Consider the following 27,570-nt stretch of genomic DNA (forward strand, 5'->3'; position numbering starts at 1 on the left):
CCCACTGCTTCCTGTCGGCCTGCATATCTGCGCGCTGCAGACAACTGCTCATTAGATAATGCTAAACTGGCACTCCCAAGCATGAGGTTTGCTAAACACTGTGGTGATGGCTGACTTCATGCAGTTTGTGATGAAAGCCTTTGTACAATAGTCTGTTTTCCCCCATTATCCCGTGAGGGGCTAACAGCCGAGAGAGGAACCTCTTGGAACTGTTATTCACTTTGCAATACAGCAGCAATTTGAATGTTTGAATGCTGAGCTCATTCAGAGTGAAAGCGATCATACACAAGGTCAGATCCAACATTTTATGTTTAAAATAGGCAAAAGCTCAGTTTGGTATAGGAGAAGCAAATGTTTAGACTTTCACGCACTCAGATCCTTCAGATAAAAACATTGCATTCCACTGTAGGCCTAAACATATTCTTACATTTTACATTCTACAAACTGTTCATCACCTATACCTTTAATATTACTGTAAAAAAAAAATACATGTTGTTTTCAGGATTCAGGCAGCTCATTTTATCTCATTTCTCTGTAGCTTTGGCACCACGTATGTTGCTACTGTGATAAGCTGTAGCCACAAACTACACCTGTGTTTCCTCATGTGAATCATGTGCAGTATTTGTGAGTTTAGTCATGATTTACTCTGCATGAAACTGTTTTTGTTTGTTTGTTTCCTCACCTCAACTTTAAAACTGTTTTCAGCACAAATGCTCACACCCAGAGATGGAAAGCTATGTTTGCTTAACCCCTGAGCAAAAGCACAGCATTTTTGAAGTTGTACTGATAATAATTTGCCATTGCGTGTTATTTTATACTACTGCATTCAAAGAAAATATTCCCAAAATATATAGTTAACAGAAGCTGAGATTAAAAGCATTCTTTAATAAAATAATTTCACCATATATTAAATTAGTATTCTCAGTAATCAGTCATAAGGCCTCTTACATGAAAGCAGTGTCTGCTTGCAACCACGGTACATTTTAATAATTTCATTTAAATGAATTTATACCTGAAAAAGAAGAAAAAGAAGACCGAGAAAAGAGGAGGGGGCAGGGTTAATAGCCCAAATATGCGAAATTGTAATAACCGTAATAGCTTGAGGAAAAAGTCCAGTGTTAATTCTTGGTTTTTTGTTTTTTTTTGTTTTTCTATCCCGGGGGCTTAATGAGACTGAATTGTGTTTTTTAAATTTAAATAGGCGCCTTATCGGTTTGTGAAGCACTCTGGTCAATATTTGTTCTGAGCCGCCGACGGGGAGACGTTTGTCCGCGGGGCATTTTAACGCCAACCTTTAATCCCAGCCTTACTCTAAACCTAAACAGCCAGCTGCTCTTCCAGAAACTTAGCACTGAGATGGCACAGGTGACGTCAGCTGGGGGTCAGTACAAAATCTTCTATATCATCTACAATGCTCGCTAATAATTATTGATAATTATTGATAACGTTGCAGTTGAAGATGATTTGAATTATACTAATAAAAAAAATACACATTTATTATAATTACTTCTTGTGTGGCCGCTTGGAGTTGCATCAGTGGGGCTGTTTTTTTTCGCCTCCTGTTTGAGAGCTGAAGACGTCTGGGGCTGCTTTGTACTTTGGCCCCGCCTATCAGCTACGTCATTTATTCAGAGTCGGCTCACACCTGAGTTAAACTTTTGAGAGAGTAGCCTACAGGACGCTACGGTGGTAAATCTAAATCGATTTGCTCTGAGTTACAGTGGAATAATTGAAAGTCTGTGGAAGCCGACATTTTTAGTAGAAGATGAAGTACATTCTTATGTTTGTGGTAAGTCCTGTTGTCTTTATAAACATCTACAAAGCTTGCTGTGGTTTCACGGGCCGGTGTTGTACCGGCGTCAGTCAGTCAGCGGGAAGATTCTGTAAACAGCTTCCTTGTGACTCATTTTTAAAAATGGAGAGCCCTCAAAGTAATAAAAGAGTGTTTTTAATGTTTCGCGACAACCGCGGGGGATTCTAATATTTATGTTAAGCTATTAACTTAATGAAAAGTTAATTATGTAAACTTTAAAGTTTTGTTGTTGTTGTTTTGATTTGTTTATTGAGAATCGAAGTGACCAGAATTGTCACGGGTTGTCGAAACAAAGTTTAGCCTCCCGTTGACTGTAAATTAAATAGAAAAGACCTCTGGCAATTTTCCGGTTAACTGGTTTGCGCAAGATGTCGCATTTATGTGTCAAAAGTCTCACCCGGCGCTGTGTGAACAGGTGTGAAATTCCTCGTGGGCTCACCAAAAAGTCACGTCATTTCTGTTTTCTCCACCTGAGACACTGCAGTGAAACTAGTCGATTGTTTGAGGCTTTTTTTTTTTCTAGCTTTTGGCTTGATTTTGAGCTGCCTAAAAGATTTATTTTGATTAAATATCCTCTAATATGTTTATGTGCATAAAGCGATGGAAATGATGGTTTGCATTACGTCAGAGATGACTTCCATCGACTTAAAGTGCTACTTTATAGAGTGGGTCGCCGAGTAGAAGCACGTATTGGAAATATAAACTTTTTTTTGTTTTTTAATTAAACTCTTCTGTATGTCTTTGTGTATAAACAAGGTCGCTTTAGGTTTTTTCTTTCTTTTTTCTTCTTTTCCAAAGTACTGTTAAATATGCTTAAGCACGCCATTTCTACTTTCCAGTGAAGGCAGGGGGATTAAAATTCTTATAACAGGCACTTTCACACACAGGTGAGTGTTTGTCTTTCTCTCCATGCCTGCTGGGAGATGCCCTCACTTGTGATCTCTCAGTAACTAGGGCACCTGATGGTGTTACGAAATCATGGGTGTGATTTCCTTATTTGGTTATTCCTGCAACCTATCAAGGTGTTGGCCATATTAGGACACACTGTTTGTGGATCACGTTTCCCCTGTTGCTCAATATTAAGAAGTTCATAAATCAGCTCGGATACTTTGGTACACTTTCTTAATACTGAATCCAACAGGCTTAGTCCAAGGAGTGTTGGAAGGAAATCCCCCTTCTCCCCCACCCACCTGCGCAGCACTGACTTGTTTATTTGCTTTCAGAGTGAAGTGGCGTGTTCTGAAATGTGGTCTAATCTGACTCACATCATCATACAAGGAAGCTTCCACAGAATAATGACTTATATACTTTTTCTTTATGTTAGCAGTGAAAATGTTTTCAGTTAACCAAAACATATAATCAGAGATTATGTTTCTGTAAAACTCATAAAATGAGTTCTTTAAGAGATTTCAAATTGAGTACATTAAGTTGAAACATGGAAAAAGATGAAAGCTGTGTACTTGATATTTTTAATTAAGAAGGTAGTTTCATGACTATAACAAAGCAGGTTTTTGCTCATAAGTCACCATGTTTTATCCCAGTTTCCCATTCTTGTCAGATCGTAACTAGTTTTGGTACCTTAATGTAACCAAAGATCACCCCACCTGCCTACTTAGGGACTCTTTTAAAAAAACTGTTTATTCACCACTCTGACTTCCATTTATTTTTTATTATTATTTTTAAACCCCGCATCCAAATCCAAAGGTTTTTGTGCCTGTCCTGGTCCTTCTCCTCAAATCCACCACAGCATACCCACAGGCTGGTCTTAAGGTGGGAAGCAGCAGAGCACGGCGGCAGGCCAACTGCCCAGCAAATCAGTACCGAAACGGCAACCTCTGTTGTTTGAATTGTAAAGCTGGTAAGTCTTGTGAAACTGAACTTCTGTAATAATTTCAAACCAGTAAGCCATCAAAAGCCACATGAAACGGCCTTATTATTTAGCTAGAGTCACATGTTCAGTTGAAGGAGATGTATAAAGTGTGTATGTGTGCGTGTGCTCTAGGTACATATGTGAAGTCACCCTGCACTGTAGATGGAGAGAGGGGGCAGTGTGAGGAGTGTGATTACGATACATACATCAAGCATGACAACGAACTAAGGTTCTGCTTGAAGTGCACACGGTGTCGTCCAGGTAATTCTGCTTGGCGGCTTTACACCATCGATCAGAATGAAAAGGTTCACTATTGATTGTTCTTGTAGTCGGCGTGCTCCGAGCATAAACTCTGACTTAAGGTCTCTTTCATGTTACTCTCTCAGATGAGGAAATTGTAAGCTCATGCACTCACACTGAAGATACTAAATGTCAGTGCAAACCAGGGAGATTTTGTGATCCTAACCAAGCATGTGAGGTGTGCTTGAAGTGTTCAAGGTAAGTGTCTGCAAGCCATTCAAAATCAGTAAAGACACAATAAGCATAAGGAGGGAGTGGATGGTGGATATACTGGGTGTTGAATGTGGAGCTGCCAGAGTAAGAGGGTTGGTGTGACAGAAGATGATGCTAGATGCAGATTGTCCACTGTGCTGACTCCTAAAGGGAGCAGCGGGAAGAAGACTGACATTTAGGTCTTTAAACCTTTCAATCCATTTTGCTTCTCTCCTAACTAGGTGTGCAGAGGATGAAGAGAAAGTGAGAAACTGCACATCAACCACAAACACAGAGTGCAAGAAGATCCAGAACAAATCTGGCTCTGATCCAGGTACCCTACTCTGTGGCAGATGCATGCAAGACTTTTGTTACACTGGGATAAATGTATATTTACAAAGTCAGATTTTCCAGGCCAAAAACAAATGATATCAGAGATTCAATCGCACTGTACATTGATTCAAATCATGAATCTCTTTTTTTCTGTAAATGGCCAGTGACTGTCCCTTATGTTTTTTTTGTTTTGGCTTTTTTTTTTTTTTCTTAAACAGGTATCGCTGTGGTGGTGGTTGTGGTGGTGCTGTGTGTCCTCGCTGCCATAACATTTGCTGGGATATTTTTCTACAAGAAGAAATGTAAAACAGGTATGTTGTTCTTATACAGATGTTGGATGCTAATAGTAAAATCACCTTGATGCAAAAGTTTGTTAGTGCTCTGATAGGCTGTCGACCTGTTCATTGAGTCCTTCACTTTTTGTCTGTGTTAGCTGGAGAGGATGGATAGTTTTTGCAATACAATGGGGAAAACGAACCTAAACGATAAATGTACACAGGCCACAGTTTGTATCATTTGTAGTAAGTTAGTAGTTCTATGGCTGCAGCTAATGCTTAGGCTGCTCGTCTGAACATGTGGACACTGCACAGTTGTCATGTTCTGGTGGTCACTGCAGCTGGCTGTGCCCACTCAAGAAAATGCTCTTGACCAGCTGTATCAGAAGTATTATCTGCTCAGCATTGCCGAAGTGACTTACTGATGATTTTTAAGATGTCCAGAACAGCATAGAGATTTCCATCAATTTTACAAATGCCCCATCGTATACTAAATGCTCCACCTCCACATTCTGATGTCACAGAAGTCACCGTCCAGCCAGGTGTGGTCTTGGGGCATGACATAGAGCAGCAAATCATCAAAATGTGGGGTGGGGGAGTTGTTTTGCTTGAAAAATATACATTTCAACCTATTGTCTAGATGGTTCCTGATCACTCTTAAACAAATTCACTTATTATTTCAGCTCTGATGGTTAACTGTCAGCAGGAGCAGTGTTGTAGGGTCCAAGCACTTGAAGCAGATGCTTGAACTGTGTTTTACATTTTGGTCTCATGTGTGTAGTGATACAGCTTTGCAGTGTTATTGCTCTGACAGGTGTTAATCAGTGTTGTGGGAAGGACTTGTACTTTGTTTTTCTTCACACCACAAACAGATGCACTCTGCTGATATTAAATTGGTGCTGCCACAACATTTTCATGCACTTGTTGAGGCCTGGCTCTCGTTAACACAGATCTTGAGCCCACTGGCCTCTGCAGTCTGTCTGACCCATAAGCATACGCTAATAAATGCTGAGAGACACCTGCTGCAACCGAACGACTGAAAATAAAGTTCCACTCAACATTTCTGGATTCCCTCTCTGAGCCTCACAGCATTGTTTTGGGAACCCTGTTAGTAAAGTCTTATCAATGAAGCATTTTCCCACAGTGCTGTCCGTGTGCTATCTTTGAGAGCAAGTGGATAAGAGCTTCTCACAGGATGAGATATTTTGACTCTGCACAAGGCCAAACGCACCTGTAATCGGACTGTTTAGAGCAGATGAGAGATTTTCAATTGGCACATGAAATGAGTAAAACATGGTAAGAAAATTAACAGTTCTGGCTAATTTTGGGACTGTACATCACAAGGGGAAAAAAGTTCAGTGTTGAAAGACTGAAAAGCTATTAATTATAAGTTGAGACACCAGACAGCATGATAGAGGATATACATGTGTGCAGAAACCTGCTACAATGGGCGTGCAGTTTCAGGTGTGATGATCTAAGAGCAGCAGATGAGCTGCTAACACATCATGCTGACTATGTTGGGATCAGGTGTAACTGATTAAAGCTTAATTATCAAGTACGCCCTCTCAGCAAACATGTTTACAGCAGTCTATTGGGGTGTACATCATTACCATGCAGGCCTCACATAGAGGTGGGCTGCTGTTGGCGAGTTCACTAAAGTACTTTTCCAATTGGATTGAGCCACGTGAAGATGCTTTTCCCAGTTTGTGTTGACCATGCTGCTGGTAAACTGTGCCCAGTCCAGCACAAACTGGAACTGCTGGTCAGGCTTTCCAGCCGACTGATAAAAATCCTCAGTGACACACAGTGTCCAGGAGAGGCTGCACACTGTGCTAGAACTGATGCAGAGCAGCAGCAGGTTCTGCTCAGTTGGTGAAATTAAATTGAGCTCAGACAAAAGTTAAATAACTTTGTGTTGGAGAGTTGGGAATTCTTGAAAGTTGCATAATTCTCTTCACATTCTTTCCTCAGGGTCTCAGAGAAATCTGTCTGACAGGAGCAAAGCAGAACAGGTGAGTGACTCAAGTTTTTCATTAATGTACAAAAATAGCCAAACATGACGATGAGCTGAATGGAAATGGCTTTCCAAAGGTAACTTAAATGACAGAGACTCTCTTAACATGTTCTTCAGCAATACACTGCCATCCAGACTCCTGAGGATAAGGACACTCGAAGACCAACCAGCACAAATCTAATCCTGTCCCAGCATCTGGTGAGAGTTAAATCCGCCAACATTGCTGAGGATGAGCGTCAAATTCTCAATCCAAGCCTCAACAGCTCAGCTAGTAACTCCCAGCACAGCCTAACAGACGCGCTCACACCTGCCCCCCAAGCCAGCCCCGTGGTCCCAGAGCAGCTTCACAGGAGGGTGAGAGCTGCAGCTCATCTCATCACCTGCTTCATCCTTGCTGCTTGTCTTGTTTGCTGCTATTAACTAATGCTCTGCTGCTCTAACAGCCTCCACTGTCTTACTGTCTGTCCTCATGTTCCAGTTTTCCCACTTTGATTTTCATGCTACACACGACTCCTTACATGACAGAAAGAGCCTCAGGTCTGGGGACAGGTCTGCAGTCATGGATAAGCCTCAGTGACTCGCTTCTTTACTTCCGTACTGCACTCTAGTATGTTGGAGCAAATTCTCTCAACAATCAGGAGCCGTATAAGAAGCCTGTGACTCTCGGTTTTATGAATTACATTTAACATTTGATCTTCAGTGTCTCAAGCTGCTGTTATTGTGTTAGTGGAAACTTAATGAGTCACCTGGTCCTTAAAACACCTGTAGAAGATTAACAGGGAATGCTCCTTATCAGTCTCACTATCTTGTGTCTCCTTTCATTTTCCAACCACACTGACAGGAAAATGCATCACTGTATTGTGAAAGAACTTTTAGATAAATGCTTTTCCTTTCATTTCATTCACCTGCTTATAAATAAGACATAACTTTGATTTAGCAGGTCTTACAATTTCTGACTTTTTATGTTAATGCCTGTTTGCTTTTGTGTCATTTAGGAAGAGGTGCCACTTCCCGAGCTTGTTCCTGTGAACGGTAAACTACTTTGACTTTTATTCCTGATCTCACCCACTGCATAACACACAAGCACCTGTTGTTAAACAACAGTAGATAAAGCTTCCATTTCATGCCACCGCGCTGCTTTTGATTGCAGTCCAGTTGGCTGTCGAAATAAATGTTTCAATAAATGTTATCAGTACAAGAAGTTAATGTGATGGAGTGAAGGTCGTTGTTTGTTTTTGTAGGTGAAGAGTCTCTCAGGAAATGCTTTGAATATTTTGAAGAACTAGATGTGAACTATCACAAGAGGTTTTTCCGTCAGCTTGAAATTAGTGACAATGTCATCAAAAGCAAAGAGAACCTTCCCTATGAAGACAGGATCCATGAACTGCTGCATATTTGGGTGGAGAAAGAAGGTAAAGGAGCGAGCTTAAATGACCTGCTGCAGGCTTTGAATACCCTGAACCAAAGGCGAACTGCTGAGACGATCCACCAGAAGGCTGTGGACAGCGGTCACTTCCTGTCTTTGTGGGTGGGGGACTGTGTAATTGTCTCAAACTAGTAGTGGTCAGAATAGGAACAAAACAAACTTGGACACCTCAAGTGTGTATGTTGTTGAAGCTGCTGCTGTTTCAGTAAACGCATCTTACTGGACTGTAGCGTGAGCTCTTAAGGTAAACCTGCCTGCTTGAACTAACTTATTCCAAACTGACGGAATCCAGTCGTTTTTCTGAGAGCCATGTATTCCTGTCAGCTCCGTAGAGTGTTAAGTATTTCATTAGTGCCTGTACAAATATTTCTTTTTGCTGATCCCTAACCCCATTAAAGGTTGTTTCAGTGAAAGATATGTTCAGACATTTATTGTAATCCAACAGTGTCCTGAAGAGTCGATATGTTTCAGTTTGGTTCTGTAACTACTCCTTAGCAATTCAACAGACTGTCAAATGACCAGTGGAGTTGATGAATGTATTTAAGTTATTACAGTGGAGGGTATTTTATTACTTTTAAAGAGGGCTGCCTTGACTGTATTATTTACCTGTTGATCCAATGTTGTCATGATTGTGGGTAACAGAAGCACAAATTTTAATATATTTTTAGGATAAATCTTCTTTCTGTTGTACTTCTGTTTTGTTACATTTCCTTCTATAATCCTGATCAGCATCATGGACATTTACAAAACCTAGTTTTCTACAATGGTCTGTTTCAGTGCAGCACATAAACATTGAGTCTTGCCAGAGCTGTGTTGAAGCCTGAAAGTGAAGTCAGAATTGTGTACTTTTCTACCTTGTTATAGATGTGCTCTACAGTGTTTGTTACTACTTCCAAACTTTATTTGCTCTATTTTTTTAAAAAAAATAAATTTTGTTTTGTTTCTAATTTATAAATCCGGGAGAATTAAACATATTCATTCATATTTGTACTTTTTTTTTTTTTTGTTGTTGTTTTTCTTCTTCCCCCCCCCTGTTGTCAGTGTGTTGAGACGGTTCCAGATTAGATAAACTAGTACAAAATTACTCTACTTCCCAATAAGAGATAAGGAAAACAAAGAAATCAGTGTTTGGTTACAGTTTGTATAAAGTGTAACAGTGACTCATTTGTGGTATGTGATATGACTCGTTAAACCAGACAGAATTTTCTAGTAAGCAGTGACAGCCAGATAATCAAGACACAGTTTTCATGCCATACCTGTGCCAATCTTTGCCAAGATTTAGTGTAACATTACTCATTATTGACTTCAAGATCACTTGATTATATTTTTTGTCTTAGTCATACAGGACATGTACTGTATTATATGCCTGGGCTCTGTACTACAAAGCAAGTTCACTAGAGCTGGTGTCATCTTTCCATATCTAGATTCACTTGCAGTCATTCTAATTGCTAGGGTAACATTGGTTATCAGTGATAACCCAGGGTTTTCAATACACGTTCATGTAAAGGGGTGGTGTTGGCAGCGTTTGGCAACGACAAATACAGATGAATGTACTGGCAGCAGAGAGGCTCATTTCACAAAGGATGGTAAAACTATAATACAAAAATAAGAGGTTACACATGATTACAGAATGACAGCAACACAGTTGCTACAGATAAGACGGCACTCTGTGTGAGAGGAAAATCCCTGAATAAATGTGGTCTTGCTTTAATTCTTTGGCCTGAAGTTGTCAGTGGAACTCCAGTGTTTTTCTTCATTTCCTCATTGGCTTTGACCCCAGTCACTTAGGTCTAGAGACTGGTCAGCAACCACAGCTCACCGTGGCGAGGTGCATTCTCTGACTGGTTTGTGAGTGGTTGGTAGTTGCCAGGGGAAAATTAGTTGCAAAGAGGCGACAATGCAGCACATAAAATGTCCATTACATGGAAGACAAATGCTAGCCTGCACACAGCTGTCTGCTGCTTCCAGAGCAGTAGGGAAACTGAAAAGTATGATGAAAATTGGAAAACGAGACCATTCATCTTTAAAGTAAAAGTTAAAAGGTGTTTGGTGCTGTAGCAAGGCACAATTTATTCTTTGAAGGCATACGTTCATGATGACTACCAGCAACTATTCAGAAAACAGTGTGTCTAGGCCAGTATGACATTGCTGTTTGTCCAAAAGCACCGCTGTTTACTACTGTGCACTTGTGGCAACCTACAATATGTAAACGTGACGTATTAGCTACACACGCAGCATCCTGCTACATGTGTAGTGGCTGAGACGTTAGCACTTACTGAAAATGATTGTTGAAGGTGGAAGCTCCTTTACAGAAAGTACTGAAGCTAAATTGGCCAACATAAGCTCTACATCCAGGCATTAATCTGCTCTCTGGAGCTACTCCGGCTTGCCAGTCTTGTCAGCAGTGTGCTGCCTCATTTTCTCCTTCATTCTTTATTCAGCAAGTTGAGCAGCATGCTGTGCTGCTGCTCATTTACTCTCCAGACAAGTGTCTTTTTCTTACATTGCTGTTATGAATGTTGACTCTGTCCGTCAGCTCTGATACAAGGCCTGTGGTGTGTCCTGGGTACTCAAAGCTGGAGCTTTAATAGAGGTGTCACAGAAACATTGAGCTGAACGATACTTCTGCTGTAACTAATCAGCGCTGTGACTCACATGCATCAAACTAATGCCTGCTGAGAACATTATTAAGCATTCTGTTGTAGCTATCTAGTGTACCAGTCAGACTAGGTGATTTCAAGGCATGTATAAAGATCTGACAGCTCAGTGGCCATAGTCTACTTGGTTACATCAAATAGAAATGAGTTTGACTTTGAAAAATCATTCTGTTGCTGGAGCACAACTCTGCAGCTCCAGTACAAAGTATTTTTCAAGCTGTAAAAGAATGTGCAGTGAAAGAAAATCTCTTTATATGCATATCCTTCAAGGTTTGCATTGTAGCAATCTTTGGAAACGGTTTCATTCCAGTGCCACAGTGAAGCAAAACACAGCCTTCTGTTCCCTGTAGGCATGGAATCAGAACCTAAAAATCCAACCAGTGAACCGCAATCTAAGAAATCTCTAAACATTTCACACCAACTTCAAACAGATATGCCATCCAGGCAAAACCAAAGCAAACAGAAATTCAAAAAACAAAATTTGGCATACACAACGCATATCTAAATCTGAGACAAGAAAATCCCCAAAGGCGGCATAATGGGATTCATGATATCAGAAAGTGGTGCAACAAGGAGAACAGCTCATCTGCTCAAGTGTAACCACCTCTCAGTTTCATTCACGTCTATGAGGAGATCCATTTTAGTCAGTTGTTTGATATTTCAAAGGTTGGAGTCCTACCAGGCAGCTCTCTAACAGTAACAAATGTTAAAAACCAAGAGGTTTGAGTCAGGCCTCCACTGCTACACACTGTCCACATTTCTTGAGGGCAAGAAATGAAGTGGTGTGAAGGCAGGACACTTCAGTACCCACTCTTTCACTACAGAGCCTCTGCTGCTATCATAGATGCAGTATATGGTTTAGTATTTTGGACTGAGTGCTGATAACAAGCTGGATGCTCTTTATTATGGAGGATATGGTGTCCATGTTTTCTAAAAAGAATTTAAAATTTCACATTTTTCACTTTTCCTCAGTCTGTTTTAAAGGATCCTTAGCCCAGACAAGGCAGCTTGAATGACAGAGCTTTAACCTGCATTTGTGGATGGCACAGTGAACTGTTTTCACTGACCGTGATTTCTGGAAATGTTCCTGAGGCCATGCAGCTGTGACAAAATCACACCCTTTTTAAGAAGGTTTCATCTGAGGACCTGAAAGTCACAGGTATTCAATGTGGACTTTCATCCTTTTCTCTTGCGCACAGAGATTTCTCCAAATTCTCAGAATGCATTGATGATATGATGTATTGTAGAAGATTAGATAAGTCTTCACAATTTTACATTTAGGAACATTATTTTGAAATTGCTGAGAAGCTGCCTCTCTAAGATGTGCTTTTTATATGAAATAATATTACTGATTTCTTGCCAAATAACAGAATTACTACAGCATGCCATATTAGTTGTGAGATGTTTCTTTTTAGGACCACTTACCACTTTTGGTCCTTACTTTTTTGTGTTGCTTCCATCATATACAAAATGTGTGATGTCAGGTCCATCTGTGGTGTGAAATCCATACACGGTTGTCAAGATATTTGGTGGAATAGCTTACCAGTACATATATTCAGCTGAGCCATGACACATTGTCTGCTACTCACTGTCTTCACTTTATGAAATAAAAGCAGCTAATAGTGTTCAGGCTCAGGGTTTAATGAGAAGCCTGGTGCTCGCTGAGGATAATTTCACAGAGCTGTCTTGTTCCACATCAGAAATCCTTTAAATTATTTGGAAGTGTATCCTTGCAAACCTGCAGCTCTGGCACTCACCAGTATTGTGACCAAAATAAAATGCCGGTGATTCATCTCAGAAAGACATTTCAAAAGCACTACGAGAGACTTTCTGGTATTATAAACTAATAGATTTACACAAGTGACCAATTTAAGTGTTTGCCCAGAAACTATAGCAGAGTCTGCAACTGACAGAAAAGACCCACAGCAGAAAGCTAGGCATAAGATAACTGAAACACACACACTTTAACAAATGGACTGGTTCTATTTAGCGCTTTTCTGCTCAATCTGAGCACTTAAAGCACTTCACACAACTTGTACATTTGCACAAGCACTTTTTTCTAAGCACTTCCTATCTAACATTCACACTCCGATGGATTCATCAGAGAGCAACATGGGCTTACTATCTTGCCCAAGGATATTTGGCATGCAGACTGGCGCAGACTGGGATCAAACCACCAACCTTCCAGTCAGTAGGTGACTTTCTCTACCACCTGAGTGGAAGATTTCATTAAATCAAAGCAAGTGTACCTATTTATTATGTGTACAAAGTTCCCCAGTATCATATTTTGTTGTTATGGTGCCCATTTTAAAGGAACAAGTCATGAAAATGTGAAAAAAGTTATATTCCTCATTGTTATTTCCAGATTCATGGTTTTATGTTATGACAATTTCGATCTCAGAGCAGCTTTTGCCTCCACCACAGTACAGCTGAGGTAAATGGGATTAACTTTGCCATTTACATTAATACAACCCAAGCTTAAGACCAGGACATGCAACTCAGCGTAGGAACATCTGTGTAGAACTTGGATGTAGGAGAGTTAGAAGCTGAGAATGTGTTGAGAATACTGGCTGCTGTCATTTTTAACAAAATCCCTTTCTAGTAAACCCAATGAAAACTGAAATCTGTAGCACTTTGAGCAGCAAACCAAACAGTTAAAACCAAGTAAGCAGTTTTTGTTTCATTGGGAACAGATCAAATGACTATGAGTAATGTAAAGGGAGCACCAAGCAGTTTTCTAAGAATAACTTTTGAACAGATTTGACCATGTTTTTTGGTTTGACAGCTCTTTCAGTTAACACCTTTCTGTTCACATTGGCATTGTGGTAGCTTGTTTTCTGAAAAAAAGAAGAATAACTAAATCTCTAATGCGCTCTGTTGCACTGAGATTCTGGCAAACACCTGTCGCTAGGGAAAAATGTGCATTCACTAACTGGCTGGGAAAAACCAGTCCAATCACTACAGAATTCTTAGCATCAAGTATTTCTGTAGGTGGTAGGACCTGGAGTCACGTTGAAAGTCAGAGGTGTAAAAGGTGAACAGGTATGTGGACAGTGTGGTCTCATTGGAGCTCCAGAACGGCAGATGACCAAATCAGCACTGTTCAGTCTCACATCCTGCATCCTGCGACCTGTCAGTAATCCTAGGATTACTTAATAGTCAGTAATCCTTGAGCAATCAGTTGTGTTTACTGACATTTCCTGTAGCTTCTTTCTCTGTAGCAACGGCTGAATAATGGGAAATGCTTTCAAGAAATAAAAAAAAAAGTGGTTATGACTGTGCAGACATGACTGTCAAGCTCTTTATTCTTTTGTTCCATCATACACTCCGAGATTCGGTCTGTATGCAAACTGCAGAGGGTTGTGATACCTGGAATCAGGTTATAGTAATATATTTTCACAACTTTCCATAAATTCCTACAATTTACCTCATTTTCCTCAAAGCTCTTTCCTTTATTTTCTTTATTCCAGTCTCTATAAAAGCAAAGTTGAATAACACCGCTCCAGCTCCCCTGAAAAGGCATCAATAAGCTTTTCTTTCTTTTCTGATTGTTGGCAGAGTCTGATTTCCAATGCAACGCGTTGCAAAATTGTTATTTTTAAAATGTAATATTTTAACTTGCAAAGGCCTAGTTTAGCATTTGGTGTGAATGTATCATTAGGGATAATAAAAATTAGGAGGTGAGATATATAATTCTTCCAAATCCATACAGTTGTGAACAGAGAAATTAGCTATAAAGACTAACTAAACTAGTTAAGTAAGCAACAATAAAGTTATGTTCAGAACTGAAACAATATATACAGAAAAAACAAAAACCCCCTGATGTTTCTATTTTATGCACCAGAGTTCCTTTATCATGTGTGTTGTGATCATATTGTAAACAATGGATGTTGCATAATAATTTTGGATTCCGCATTTTAAAGATTCCTGCTGCATTTGGCACGTATGCAAAATGTTGCTGTCTTTCAGTGGTCAGAGCATCAGAGTGCTGATTGTAAAGAACATGTAGTGCGTAATGGGAGAAGCAGGAGGCGCAGGACGAAGCAGCATTGTAGAATGTGTTGGGACGTTGGTACTCTGCTGCTGCTCCGTTGCATGCCTGGTGTGAAGAAATTATATATTGGACATTTTTAGTCTACAGCTCCTTAAAGTATGGACAGTGCAGATCTTGAGTATGTAGAAGTTCTATGGTATTATTATGTTTACAGATTGCTACAGTTCCCCAGAGGACCAAAACTTTTAAATGGCTTCAAAATCAGGTTTCTTCAAGCCTTCATCATGAATCTGATTCTCATTGCCCGTGACTTCTTTATCATCTTTCCCCCTATTTTAGCAATTTGAGTGCCGTTTCCTGCCATTTACTGGTAAGACCCTAAGAAACCCAGCTGCCACTCCAACAGATTTCATTCCCGTTCTATGATAACAGTTCCACTTCTGCCCGGGACTTCATGGGGCTGAAGGCACAGACCCAAAACCTCCAGTATTGGAAGTGAACCACAAGTCCCTTGGGATCACATTGACATCCAGTGGCAATATTACAATTGGTTTGAGTTGTTTCCCATTGCTCCAACAGGAAACCTGTAATACAGCAGAGCTCAGTTAGCCTTCAATTTCAAATCACATTTCGCACATCCAAGAAGAATAAATTAGATTTGCCACAAAATCATCCTTCACTATTCCCTTCACACAACTGTAAGTGCTGTTTCCAGTGAGTGCTGGGTACTTCTTATGTGCAATTCTGGGTGAATAGGGCCTGATTTTGATGAAAGCTATGATGATCACTCCATTCAGGCCAAGTGTGAAGAAAATAAAGCTGCTTGCCAATCTTTATACCAAGAGCTCTGTTAATCAGTGATGAGGAGGGAATAAAAAGGCATTCAGTCTTGCTTTTCTTGGCCCTCGGGGCTCTGCCAGGGAACTTAAAGGACAATAGAAGTGAAATGGAGCTCTAAAATATGAAGCTACAGGAGAGAAGGTAAAATATACTACCTGCTTTGCAGAAACAAGGAGTGATTTGCCTTCTTCCTTAATATGAATTTGTTATGTGGATGTAAAACTCTGCAGAGAATAAATTGTAAAATGTAGAAAGGTCACTGTGACAGGATTCAGGATGACTTTCTTAGACTGGGAGGAGGTAATTTGCGATTCACCAAGTCAGCTTTCTATTCACTGCCAACAGAGTGGCTCCACGCTGTAGATCAGTATGACATCGCAGATTTGAATCTCGACTCCTCGGGACAGAATCGTTCACTCCACTTATTCTGCAGGATAATAACCCAAATGACAGTTTTGGTGCGAGTACCAGTGGGGACTGTATTTCCAGCACTATGTGTGTGAGGATGGTGAGATTTCTGTCCCGAGCTGGTGCAGAATGTGCTGCTGTGTAAGTCAGCAATTCAGACTGGTGGAGCAAACAGCCCAATTTCAATATGTTAAACAAAAACAAACAAACCCTTTTGCAGCATTAGCATCAACCTTTACTGAACCTTTACTGTTCACATAAAGGTGTAAAGGTTCATGTGGAAGGAGAGGACCCAAAGGATAAGCACAAAATAATGGACACTATGTACTGCAAAGTGACATTAATGGCTTAGTGAGCTATCTTGAGCTGAGTTTTCCGTGTCATGAAAGTGGCTCTCTTTTTACTAAAAGATTTTCTAAATCACCGTGGCAACTGATGGTGAGAACATAACCTGATCGGCCGCAGGTTAAGTTCAGAGTTTCAGTATAAAATCATTAATTCATGGATTTTTTTATTTACAGCTATGCTATAGATTCTCTCCTAGGAGTATACATTTTAGATGTTTAGTTTATACGCCGTACCTTACTAATACGACTGAATGAAGCACAAACTATGCATCGTGTTGTCACGTGAATGTTTCAGAAAATGTATAAATGTTTTATTGTTGATTCAAATCTGCAGCTTAGTCTCCTTTGCACTGGTGAAACATGCGGTTACTAGAACATAGGACACACATCTAGAATCCCTGTAACAGTAACAGTGACAGGATGGTAATCTTTAATCTTTACATGTGTTCAGTTTAAAGTTCCAAAACTTGCAGCCATTGCCTTAGAAATACACAGCAGTACTGAGAGCACACACTCCAACCAATTAATTGAACTGAATTAAAATGTGTATTTTACTGCTCTGTGCACTAAATGACAAGATTAATGATTTTGTCAAGCAATAATCTCAATGTTGCATTTTACTGTCATCTTTTTTTATATACTTTTAAAAGATTTTTAATCAGAATTTTTTTCTTCATCTGATAGTGTTTCTGGCTGGATTGAGTGACCTTCATGGGGTGTAGAAAAAGAGACATATGACCCATGAAATGCCCCTTTTTATCAGTACCCAGAACCTGAAACAGAAAGCACAATTTAACAAAGAAAGTTTATAACCCCTGCTGTGATACCCGTCATCTCCAGCTGGGGTTTTAGGTTCTGTAAAGTCAAAGAAGCAGAAAAAAGCCCGACTGTATTGAACTTGATTCACAGTATGCCCCAGACGGAGAGACTTAAACCTTAATCTTTAACCTAAAACAGGCAATAGTCATGCTCAATTAATCAGTCAGGAGAATAAAGAATGCAACAAAGGGTCCAGCAAAAAGGCAAGGTCTAAAAAAACAAGTAAAACACTATACAAGAGGAAATCATTTCAAACACAAGGAGACACAAAAAATGCTCAAGAAAACCACAAGAAGGACGAGAAAGCTCGACTGGAAGCTTGACTGATTCATTACACATGACACTAACGGCAGTTACAGACAGAGAAGAACCAAATGTATAAAAAGCTAAATCAAAAGATAAATACCAAATCAATTATCTTGAAGCATAAACCCAACAAAAATACCAAACTATTACAAAAGGTTTACATTATGTCCCTTCACAGTAATGAACTGTAATTTGTCTGTCATTTTCAACCGCAATTTACTTTTTCATTTAGTAATAGCCTGTAATAAATAAACATTGGAGCTCTAATTAATGCGTCACCAAACAGACTGAGTGTATTGTTCAGTTTTGGCATCATAATTATAAATAAAATGAATAAAACATTTATGAACACACAGTTTGAGTCATATGTGAACACTGTCCATTACTGGCCTATGCAACGTGACAGTAGGACTTCTACACCTGCAGCAGTGAGTCACTCCCTCACTGTGCATGCGTTCTTAAATGTCTGCAGGTAGGTGTGTTTAGCAACCCTGCTCCCTACCTGTACCACAAGATGACTGAGTTGTCATCTTTCTAAAACATTTTTATGGAAAAATGTTTTAGAAAATTCATTAAGAATTCAGGAAATTTAACATGACCTGAGCAATATTGTAGTGAGTTGATATTCCTCTCAGAATCCACATAATAGGAGTGACTCTTTCACTAAAGCCTAGGTCATAGACTGTGTCCTTTCACCAAACTGTCCAACTTCCTCAAAGACTCATGTGTACACCCATGTCTCATCCCCACCTCTCTCTCTCTCTCTCTGGTTCTCTCGCTCTTGGGCACACAACATTTACCTGCTCCTGTACACATAATGTTAGACAAGCTGCCCGCAAGATGGATGGTCAAATAAAAAAAGATGGCGACAAGGACAGAATAAAAAAGAGAGAGCCACACAGATGAAGTGAAATGCTAAAAATATCAGTCCCAGTCTGGGACCAAACAAACAGTCTATCCTTATACTTTCACTGCTAATGTTCCGTTTGAGTGGAAGTGTAACACTTTTACGCATTTGACTGTATGTTGACGCTTATTTGAAAGTTAAAAACAAAATAGTAATTTAGCTGATTTTTCCATAACATTAAACAGAATTTTCCTGTTACTTTTAAATATATGAAATAACATTTAAAAAATGTCTAGTGAAAAATGAAACTAAAATTGGGCTTTTTAACAGAAAATTTCATTTTTTCTCCAAAAAAATGTCTAAAAAATATTGTGTAAAAATAGATTATGATACAGTAAAAAAATGAGTCATGAATTACAAATTCTCATTTTGCTGTAAATTCTTATCTAAAAATGTGATATCTACTTGTAAGCTGATAAAATGTTAGCACTGACAGCCAAAATTAGTGTAAATTTACAGATGGTATATTTGAGTAGTTCTATAAAATTATTGACCAAAAATGGTAACATTAAAGAAAACTAATAATAATAGAAACAGAGCTATTCTTATTCACAAATTATTTTGTCACTTTTATTGGTATATAAAATTACATTTCAATTCAATTCAATTTTATTTTTATCACCAAATCACAACAACAGTTGTTTTATTTTGTAAGGTAATGACCCTACATTACATTTACTGCCTTCTCGCAGCTGATGTCATTCATTCACAGATAACAAAAATTGTGTGAACCTGCTCTTGTTTGCGAAGACAGTCATTCAGCATGTAGTTTGTTATATAAACAAGATTTTTAAGTAAAGATAAACATATCATAACATAATCAAAATTGAAAATATTGTAATTAGAAATCCAGTTAATGGTTTTATGACCGTATTTTGATCATTTTTTTGAAATGTAACAATGTAACAATGTAACATTAACTCAGATGTCTGGATAAAAAATCCTGCAGTTTCCCACCACCCAGCCAACTGCCCGATATACCAATCACCTAGAGGGGGACCTGGGAGAAGACCTGAAGGAGTTTGTCAGTGGATGTAAGACACTTTGATATTTTAAGGCATTCCCTAGGCTTTAAAACAACTGACCTATCACTGATGATCATGAACCCCTCACCAAATACAAATGGAGAACTGCAGCTAGGAGTACATCAGAGAAATGGTGCAGGATTCAACCCAGTCATGTGTTTGAGGCATAAACCAAACTGCTTTTGACAGAAGCAACACATTTGTTTTTCGCACACTCCTTTGCTTTGCTTAATTTGCAGCAAGCTAGTTTTTTTAAATGGAGAGTATGTCGTCATCTTTTTTGCCCTGAAGCTCATACCATCTGCTGCATCACAAATGTGAAAGAAAAGCAGAGGCAAAACAGACCTGGGAGGACGTATGGTTTGTGTGTGTGTGTGTGTGTGTGTCTGTTTGTGTGTGTGTGTCTGTGTCTGTGTGTGTGTCTGTGTCTGTGTGTGTGCATTATTTTGTCTTTGTGAAGTGTTTTGAAGTAAGCAGATGTTCCACAGACAACAGGAAATATACCCCAGTATAAATACTTGGTACCTTTGACTATGGTGATTAATGATGTCTAAAGTTATGCAGGAAAGTATCTGCAAATTGGTCACATGGTGTTCTGTTAAAGTAGTGACAGTACAAGAACTGAGTGAACTGGCAGCCTTATGATAAGAAAATAAAAAGAGCAATCCTGTCAAAGCTTTGAGCAAACCAACAAACAAAAACAACTGTTGAATAATGAAAACTAAAATACATTATTACCATAGACTGTATATAAAGATGAATATAGCCACTGTGACATCACCTGTTAAATTTCAAGTTGAGCATCAAATCTCATGCAGTCACTGTCTTGGTGTTTTGAAACTAGGCAAAGGGTAATTATAACTGAGAACCTGAGACATACTGTACTGTCATAGGGTAATGAGTTGTCAGTTACAAGTTTACAATCATATCCTGCTTGTCCTCCTTTTTGATTCCAGTACAGTGCACTGGAATCAATGTACAAAACGGGAAAAGAACTAACAACTGGGACCAAAAACTTATCAGAGAAGTGTTTTTTGAAGCAGTGTTTGTGACTTTTTCCCATAGACCGCTTTGCTACCAGATTCTTTTGTAACCAGGCATATCGCCCCCTTCTGTCCATTAGCAGAAATACAGGTTTAAGGCAATTCTGTACTTAACTTTTGAAAAGAATTTTCAGACTGTCAGATGGAAGTTACATCTATCTACAGACAGTGTGTAATTATTACATGGGAATTTGTTTTACATGCATAGTTACTTATGTTACCAAATGATCTTTTTATACATTCTACCTCTGTCACAGAAGGCCTCTCAGATAGAAGAGACGGTTCCATAGGAGAGCAAATAAAATACTGACTAACATTGCCTCCAGGTGGAGCTGGCAGGCAGCAGATCTCTGAAGCAGCTGCTGACCTCCTCCTTCAACAGGGACCATTTTTTTTTCCGTCACATTTTCACAAATCCTGCAAGGCAAGTGACAACTCCATCAGCCAGAACTTTATACAACCACAGACCAAGTCATTGGCTATTTGTTATTGTAGTATTTTTCCCATAGTCCTTTTAGTCTTTGATTTCATTGTTTTACTAATGTGTCCGTGTGTGTGTGTGTGTGTGTGTGTGTGTGTTTACATTTTGTTTTTGTTTTTTATCTCATGGGTGTGATTGATCTAACTATGCGAGTTATTTCACCAAGATCAATAAACATTTTTGTAAATATTATGTCCGAGAAGAAGAAGAAAAGAAGAAGGTCAAAGTAATACTTCGCAGTCAGAATTATTTTTGTGTAATGGCTTGCTGATTGTGAACAGGACAGCAGTGACGGGGTGGTAGCCAAGAAACCACATTTCCCACAAGGCCATGCGCTAGAAATACGGAAATGGGTCAGGTAAGTATCTCTTCCTAAAGTGAAGGCCATTCACCTGTAATAAACGTTGCGTTTACTGGTGACGTAATCTCCTACGTCCGAATTGTCTTCTTAGGTACGAGATATTTGGTAACCGAGGTACACAAGTAAATGTTTCTTCAACGCGTCAAGTTTCGAACTCTCTGCGCATGCTAATGGGGATACGTAACTTCTTACACAAGACTTCATTTGGAAAATATGCTTATTTAACGTCGCCTCGCTAAAAGAGGACGAACAAGACCTGCTGTAGCATAAATACGCCTTTTGACGAATCTGCTAAAGATACTCGTTAATTCGGGATACACAAAAACGTGTTGGCGGACAAGCAGGAATTTATTTATCAAGAGGTTGTACGATTTAGGAACTGAAATTTGAAAAATTGAAAGCAAAATTTAGGCCTTTGAACTTTACATTGAAGGCTTCCGGTGGCCTTTGTTAGCTTCCACTTCAAATTAATACAGAGCTGCTCCTATGGTGAAACATTTGTACCTGAGCATATAGCAGGGCTCCCACGCACAGGGCAGGAGGGGTCGCTGAGTGCCTGAAGAAAATTAAGACTTGCAGTAAGTTGTAGAATCAACCCCAACCCTAAGGTCCTTCGATACTGCTTTATGTTGTTGGGGGTTTTTTCCCTTTAATTCGTCACCTGACTATCCTTTTGTCCCCAGAAAACAGCTACCTGTCTCCACTGGCATTTTATGACACTTGACACCTTCAAAAAACTTTTACCTTTACTCCATAAATTCACAATTTTCTTCTTTCTTTGTGACAGGACACTGACTTTTTTGTGCATGTCACACTCGTCTTTACCTGATCTGTCTCTAACCGCCTCTTTCAAACAGGTGGCAGATGCAGCAGTGCGGCCCTTCATCTCCCAGCTGCTCCACCTCTGACCACCTCCCCCTCTGTGCCCTCAACACAGCTGCATGTGGAAGTGAGACTTCGGCTGAACCGCAGAAACGCGAAGTGAGTGACATTCAGAGATTGACAGGGGGAAGTCATGAGACAGTGAAATAACTCTTACATGATGTTCAGGGCTGCAGAGTAGGAAGTGTTGTCAGTGTCACTGCAGCTGTGGATGAGGTAAGGCATGCCGTACTGAAGCGTGTTTTTGAAGACTATCAGGCAGCCAACTTAGAGCTTTGTGATTCTGAAGTGGTTTAGCAGTTGTGTAAATGGTGATTACTCAAGTAGCCCAGGTTTAATATTGTCTTTTTGGTCTTTAAATAATCAAGAAAGATCAAAAAGTCAAGATCAAAGCTCAAAAGAAGATCAAAAAGACAAATTTATGTCTTCAAATAACCAAATTAGAGCTTACTGGGCAGTAACTGAATGTAGAAACAGTTCTCTGCCCTTCCGTCGTTCGTCTTCTCATTGAGTTCTTTTTGCTAATTTAGCCTGCAGATCTCTCCAGGATGAGACCCATCGTGATTTTCTATGGATTCTACCTGCTGTGCTTTGTCCTGGGTGTGGCCTGCGTGGTGTGCGTGTGCCTGTGGAACAGCAAGTGGCGCGGCGGCTTTGCCTGGGATGGCTCGTCGCTTCAGTTCAACTGGCACCCCGTCCTGATGGTGACGGGTCTGGTGGTGCTGTATGGCAACGGTGGGTGGCCTTCCAAATAAAGCTCATGAGTTTCATTTCTGTTTCTCACTTCTCTTCCTCCTCCAAGCAGTCAGGCTGTATCAGTGTAATTGCACATCCTAGGCTTGGTATAGATGTAGTGTATAATTTTAAGCATGATTTCAGTAGTGTGCAACATGAGGTAACGTCTGCAGTGACTGTTTGGCCACAGCTCCATGGTACCGGACATTACACTGCTGCAGTAAACAGTAGTACTTTTTTTTGTCATTTGTTACTTGGATGTAATACACTATATTATAATAAGAAGCAATTTCAATATTTTTTTCTTTTGATAACCTGAAAAAAAGTCATTATATTAACATTATCAAAAAAAACCTTCACTCCCATTATAAATGGGAATTTCCCAAACAGCATTGAAATCATGAAGCCACTGTGGAAGTTCCTTGAATTTCACTTCTTTTGTGGGTACCTTGAGGTTGGTTCCAAAACGGAGTAAATTCCGTGTGCACTTTGTTTTTTTGTATTTTTTTTTCTTTATTCACAAGGTGTTGCCACAGCACGTTTTATTTGGCACTAATTTCACACTGAATGTCCTTCCTGATGCAACCCTACCAAGGATTTGAATCTCTTCTGTGACATGTTAGGCAAATGTGTAAACCAGTACACTATGGAGCCTGTGGTATTTAAGCACAGACAGCCATTTCAAGTATAAGGACTTTACTCGTTTTTCCTGTTGTAGTCTTTGGTCATTTATCTTATAGCTGTTTCATTTATCATGTGTCTGTTTAACAAAAAACAGAAAATTGTTACAGAACAGGTCTGTCAAGTTCTGAGAGCCGTAAAAGCTCTGCTTAGTTCCAAACCTCCTCTGGCAGGTTCCTGCCTTTTTTTTTTTTTTAAACGAAAAGAACGAAAATCAGAGAGACTAATTGACTTACGGGAACCTGGCAAGAAGGTCATCAAATCAAAGTTGTGACGATAAAATTGAAAAAGAGGTTTAACAGTGTAGAGAAAGCAGAAGTGACAAAAACAATAGTTATGAATCCTCGGTTAAGAGCCGTGGTAGCGTGGTTGGCATCACTTTCACCTCGTGAGCGTAAGATGCACTCATGACATGTGGCGTGCTTAACTATCACTTAATGCAGCTAAGCTTGGTTGCTATATCCACAGCATGTACAGGTGAATCACACAGGCACACCTGCTAGTTGGTGATAGAGCAATAATAATGTAGAATTTCACTGTCCACATCAGAGAAATTCTACTGGAGTCAACTGGAGCCTGTGGGGATTGACTCACTTTTGGAGGCAGCCTTAAGTGGGTTTTTTTTTTTCTCATTTTGTGACCATGTCTTTAAAGATTTGGTATAAGGAACCCGAGTTTTGAGCCAAGACAGAATATGACACCCAGCACTCCCCTGTGTTGATGCATCTGGTGCACTAGCTGTTATTAAACAACAGCATGATTTAATGTGGCCATCACATTTAATTAAGCAGACCATCTTCAGTCGTTTTGCCTCTTCACTGCAGGAGCTGTGTTGTACCGCATCCCTCTGACCTGGGGTCAGAATAAACTCCCGTGGAAGCTCCTTCATGCGGCACTGATGCTCCTCGCCCTGGTGCTGTCGATCGTGGGGCTGTGTGCTGTGTTTGACTTTCACAACGCCCAAAATACACCCAACCTCTACTCCGTACACAGCTGGATCGGAATCGCAGCAACAGCTCTTTTCGCAATGCAGGTACCCAACTTGACATTCTGAGTTGTTTTAAGTTTTTAGGCAAATACCATACATTTGTACAATAATTTGTTTCCTGCTGTGCCTGTGATTTATCTGTCTGTGTGGATGCAGTGGGTGGCGGGTATGGCAGGTTTCCTCCTTCCCTGCTCCCCCATATCTTTACGTAAACGCCTGAAACCCATGCATGTGTGGTTGGGAGGCAGCATACTGACGCTCAGCATCGCTGCCTGCATCTCTGGCATCAACGAGAAACTCTTCTTTGTTCTGTGAGTGCAAATTTTCTTCGTTTCCTTTGATTAATTCTATTAGGGAAAAAAAATGTAATTTTTTTCCCTTTTAAATGTCTTTCCGCAGGAAAGGAATCAATATGACTCAGCCATACTCTGCCCTTCCACCCGAGGCTTTGTTGGGAAATTCATTAGGGGTTTTGATCGTAGCGTTTGGCCTGGTTGTCCTCAAGATTCTGTCCACCCGAGAATGGCAGAGACCAGACTCCAGGCCTGAGGATATGGCCTACACGGTGAGAATATCAGTGTGGTTGACACGTAGTGGCGGAGATAAGAGAATTGAATTTAATAAAGCATTCTCATAAAAAAAATCTATATCTGCTTCATTTCACAGCCTTTGCTTCAAGAAGAAAATGAATGAAGGGGAACTTCAGAGCTGCTCTCTGAATTACTGCAAAATCAGTTCAGCTGTCACAAGTGGCCAAAAAATCTCTGTTCTGAATGTTGAAGCAGCTGCCTGTAGTGTGTGAGCACTATCTGTTGGTTTTTAGTTGTAAATATTTATTTGAAATTATATTTAAGATTGCCTTTCTGCCCAAAGAATAAAAAGCATTTGTCATCAAAGCTGTGACACCTTCCTCTTTTACACTGCTTCTGTGGTTCACCACTGCTTTTCCATCCTGTAGTAAAGCGGTCACTAGTTCAGGGTATTGAAGGCTTTGGTAATGTGTAACTGGTGACTGGATTCAGTTGCTGTTGTGCACTGATGGGGATCCTGAATCCATCATTGACCTGTTTTATTTAATATTAAGTTGGTTGTAATTAATGTACTATATACCTACTATACACGTGTGAAGCATCAAGGTTATGCAAAACAATATTAGCACTAAAATGTATTTTTTTTTAAATGAATTGATAGTTTGTTCTATGAATCTGGAGGTCATGTTTTTTTTTGAGTCACCTTGATTCAGACCAAAATGTTTCTACAACTATTGAATGGATTTACATGAAATATCACAGATATTCATAGTTCCTGGACGATGTTGATAACAGCCTTGATGATCTCCATGGGTCCTCTAGCAGTAATTTTAGTGACAGCAACCAGATCAATCATCATAAAATTACACTTCACTGGTCTGCTCCACTGTTATCAAATGAAGATGAGTTTCTTATAGCTCCATGTTCTAGGACCTCCATGCCCTTCCTTTGGCATAAAAGCAAAGCAAGAAGTGGGAAGAGGTTACTGACAATGGATAAGACACTGATAAGATGGGTTGCAAAGTGGCTGTCAGGTGCACGGCAGCTTTAATAGTATTCCCTTTATGAGGTTTACCAGGTTTACCAGTTGAAATAGCCCACAATATGTTGTTCAGTGCCCATGCTTGCATTGAGGAGTATCAGCTGAGCCATAAAAGGATGTCTGGATGTGGCTGTGCTGCAAAGGAGCTTGCAGATGTGCTGCAACTACTGTCATGCTAATGTAGCCACATGAGGGTTGGGCATATACCCTATGTGAGATTTTCCAGTTGCTTTATGGCTTTTTCATGTTTTTGTGATAGTTGTGTATGTTTTGTAGGGAAAAGATACCAGAGAAAATTTTTGTTTGCTGATGAATACCTGGAGATTAGAAGTGAAACTTCCCTCAATAGTGCTTTACTAACATCAAGACCAAAATCACCCATTTAAATGTGTTTTATTGTCTCACATGCCAATGGTAGCAACATGCTTTTGTTCCGGGTTAGATTTTCATTTGTGCTGTGAGGTGCAAAACCTCTCAGCAATTTTGAAGCTCATGTTTTCATCCCTCATGGTTCTGTCTTATATATGTGGAACAAACAGCTGCAGAGAAATATCTAAATGATTTAAAGTCCACATGAATGGATCTGACAAAATGCCTCCCTTCAGATTTGGGGCCATCTGCTTAATGGATTTCAGTAGAAACCATGGAAACTGCTACAGTCTTCCCCAAAACTATAATGAAGGTAAACAATCTGTCTGTCTCTCTTACCCTGTGGTTTCTACAGAAACTGTTTTTGATTTAGTTCACACTTTTGTTTTAACATTAAGGTTCCGCAAGGTTTATCGTGTGTGTGTTTACTCCCATGCAAACACTAAAACAGAGATAGAGCTTATATCCTTTTTCAGACTCTCTGTATGCTATTGTTCCCATAAATTATAGAGTACAATGTAATGTGGTCCAAAGCCAACATACAAGTTAACAGAGCGTAAACACAAACGAGGGCCAGAGTTTGCTTTCCCACTTCTTCTTTGCTCATCAAAGGTATAAAATACAGAAGTAGAGAGAAATCCAAAGGAAGTTGCTTTGACTGCATACATAACATAGTGTGGTGAGAGTTAAACTAATAAAGTACACCATTTGTCTCCACAAGAGTTCCAAATAGATCAAATCTAATCTTAAAAGTCTAATTTTGACACCCATGGCTATATCCCATCATGTATAGCTTTAAGCTTTAAAATAATTTAAATGGTTAAGTTACATTTATACATGAAAAACATGAACTGCATTATTATTTTAAGCTGAATATATGTTTACTTCTACTGTAAAGTTGGGTGTTATAACATGGAGCCTGTGGAGACATG

General features: G+C 39.6%; 2 protein-coding genes across 8 annotated transcripts; both read left to right on the forward strand.

Annotated features, from left to right (window-relative positions):
* The first annotated feature begins 1,619 nt into the window (after nt 1-1,619).
* hdr (hematopoietic death receptor) lies at nt 1,620-8,791 on the forward strand. 3 transcript variants are annotated; one of them, XM_025897045.1, is made up of 10 exons: nt 1,620-1,789; nt 3,518-3,671; nt 3,816-3,944; nt 4,070-4,181; nt 4,418-4,509; nt 4,727-4,819; nt 6,755-6,795; nt 6,915-6,995; nt 7,793-7,829; nt 8,039-8,791. In XM_025897045.1, exons 1-10 carry the CDS (start codon nt 1,766-1,768, stop codon nt 8,353-8,355), a joined length of 1,080 nt encoding a protein of 359 aa, XP_025752830.1. In that variant the 5' UTR covers nt 1,620-1,765; the 3' UTR covers nt 8,356-8,791. The 3 variants fall into 3 exon arrangements, with proteins under 3 accessions (XP_025752830.1, XP_005472974.1, XP_013128817.1); XM_013273363.3 differs by having other exon boundaries at nt 1,621-1,789; nt 6,915-7,151; XM_005472917.4 differs by lacking the exon at nt 6,915-6,995.
* Nucleotides 8,792-20,938: 12,147 nt separating this feature from the next.
* On the forward strand, nt 20,939-25,593 carry cyb561a3a (cytochrome b561 family, member A3a). 5 transcript variants are annotated; one of them, XM_003448609.5, is made up of 8 exons: nt 20,939-20,993; nt 21,332-21,408; nt 22,269-22,392; nt 22,824-23,028; nt 24,534-24,742; nt 24,854-25,008; nt 25,097-25,262; nt 25,364-25,593. In XM_003448609.5, exons 3-8 carry the CDS (start codon nt 22,276-22,278, stop codon nt 25,388-25,390), a joined length of 879 nt encoding a protein of 292 aa, XP_003448657.1. In that variant the 5' UTR covers nt 20,939-20,993; nt 21,332-21,408; nt 22,269-22,275; the 3' UTR covers nt 25,391-25,593. The 5 variants fall into 5 exon arrangements, with proteins under 5 accessions (XP_003448657.1, XP_005472977.1, XP_005472976.1 ...); XM_005472920.4 differs by lacking the exon at nt 21,332-21,408 and having other exon boundaries at nt 20,975-20,993; XM_005472919.4 differs by lacking the exons at nt 20,939-20,993; nt 21,332-21,408 and adding an exon at nt 21,481-21,502.
* The last annotated feature ends 1,977 nt before the right edge of the window (nt 25,594-27,570 follow it).

This window comes from Oreochromis niloticus, linkage group LG12, assembly GCF_001858045.2.
Source record: "Oreochromis niloticus isolate F11D_XX linkage group LG12, O_niloticus_UMD_NMBU, whole genome shotgun sequence".
NCBI classification, from domain to species: Eukaryota; Metazoa; Chordata; class Actinopteri; order Cichliformes; family Cichlidae; genus Oreochromis; species Oreochromis niloticus.

Bases quoted from the DNA above. Each gene is read 5' to 3' on its own strand.
- cyb561a3a (XM_003448609.5), top strand. From the start codon at position 22,276: ATGCAGCAGTGCGGCCCTTCATCTCCCAGCTGCTCCACCTCTGACCAC. The intron at 24,743-24,853 runs GTACCCAACTTG...GTGTGGATGCAG, and splicing joins CAGCTCTTTTCGCAATGCAG to TGGGTGGCGGGTATGGCAGG. The intron at 25,009-25,096 runs GTGAGTGCAAAT...GTCTTTCCGCAG, and splicing joins GAGAAACTCTTCTTTGTTCT to GAAAGGAATCAATATGACTC.
- hdr (XM_013273363.3), top strand. From the start codon at position 1,766: ATGAAGTACATTCTTATGTTTGTG. The intron at 1,790-3,517 runs GTAAGTCCTGTT...CCAAATCCAAAG, and splicing joins AGTACATTCTTATGTTTGTG to GTTTTTGTGCCTGTCCTGGT. The intron at 7,830-8,038 runs GTAAACTACTTT...TTGTTTTTGTAG, and splicing joins CGAGCTTGTTCCTGTGAACG to GTGAAGAGTCTCTCAGGAAA.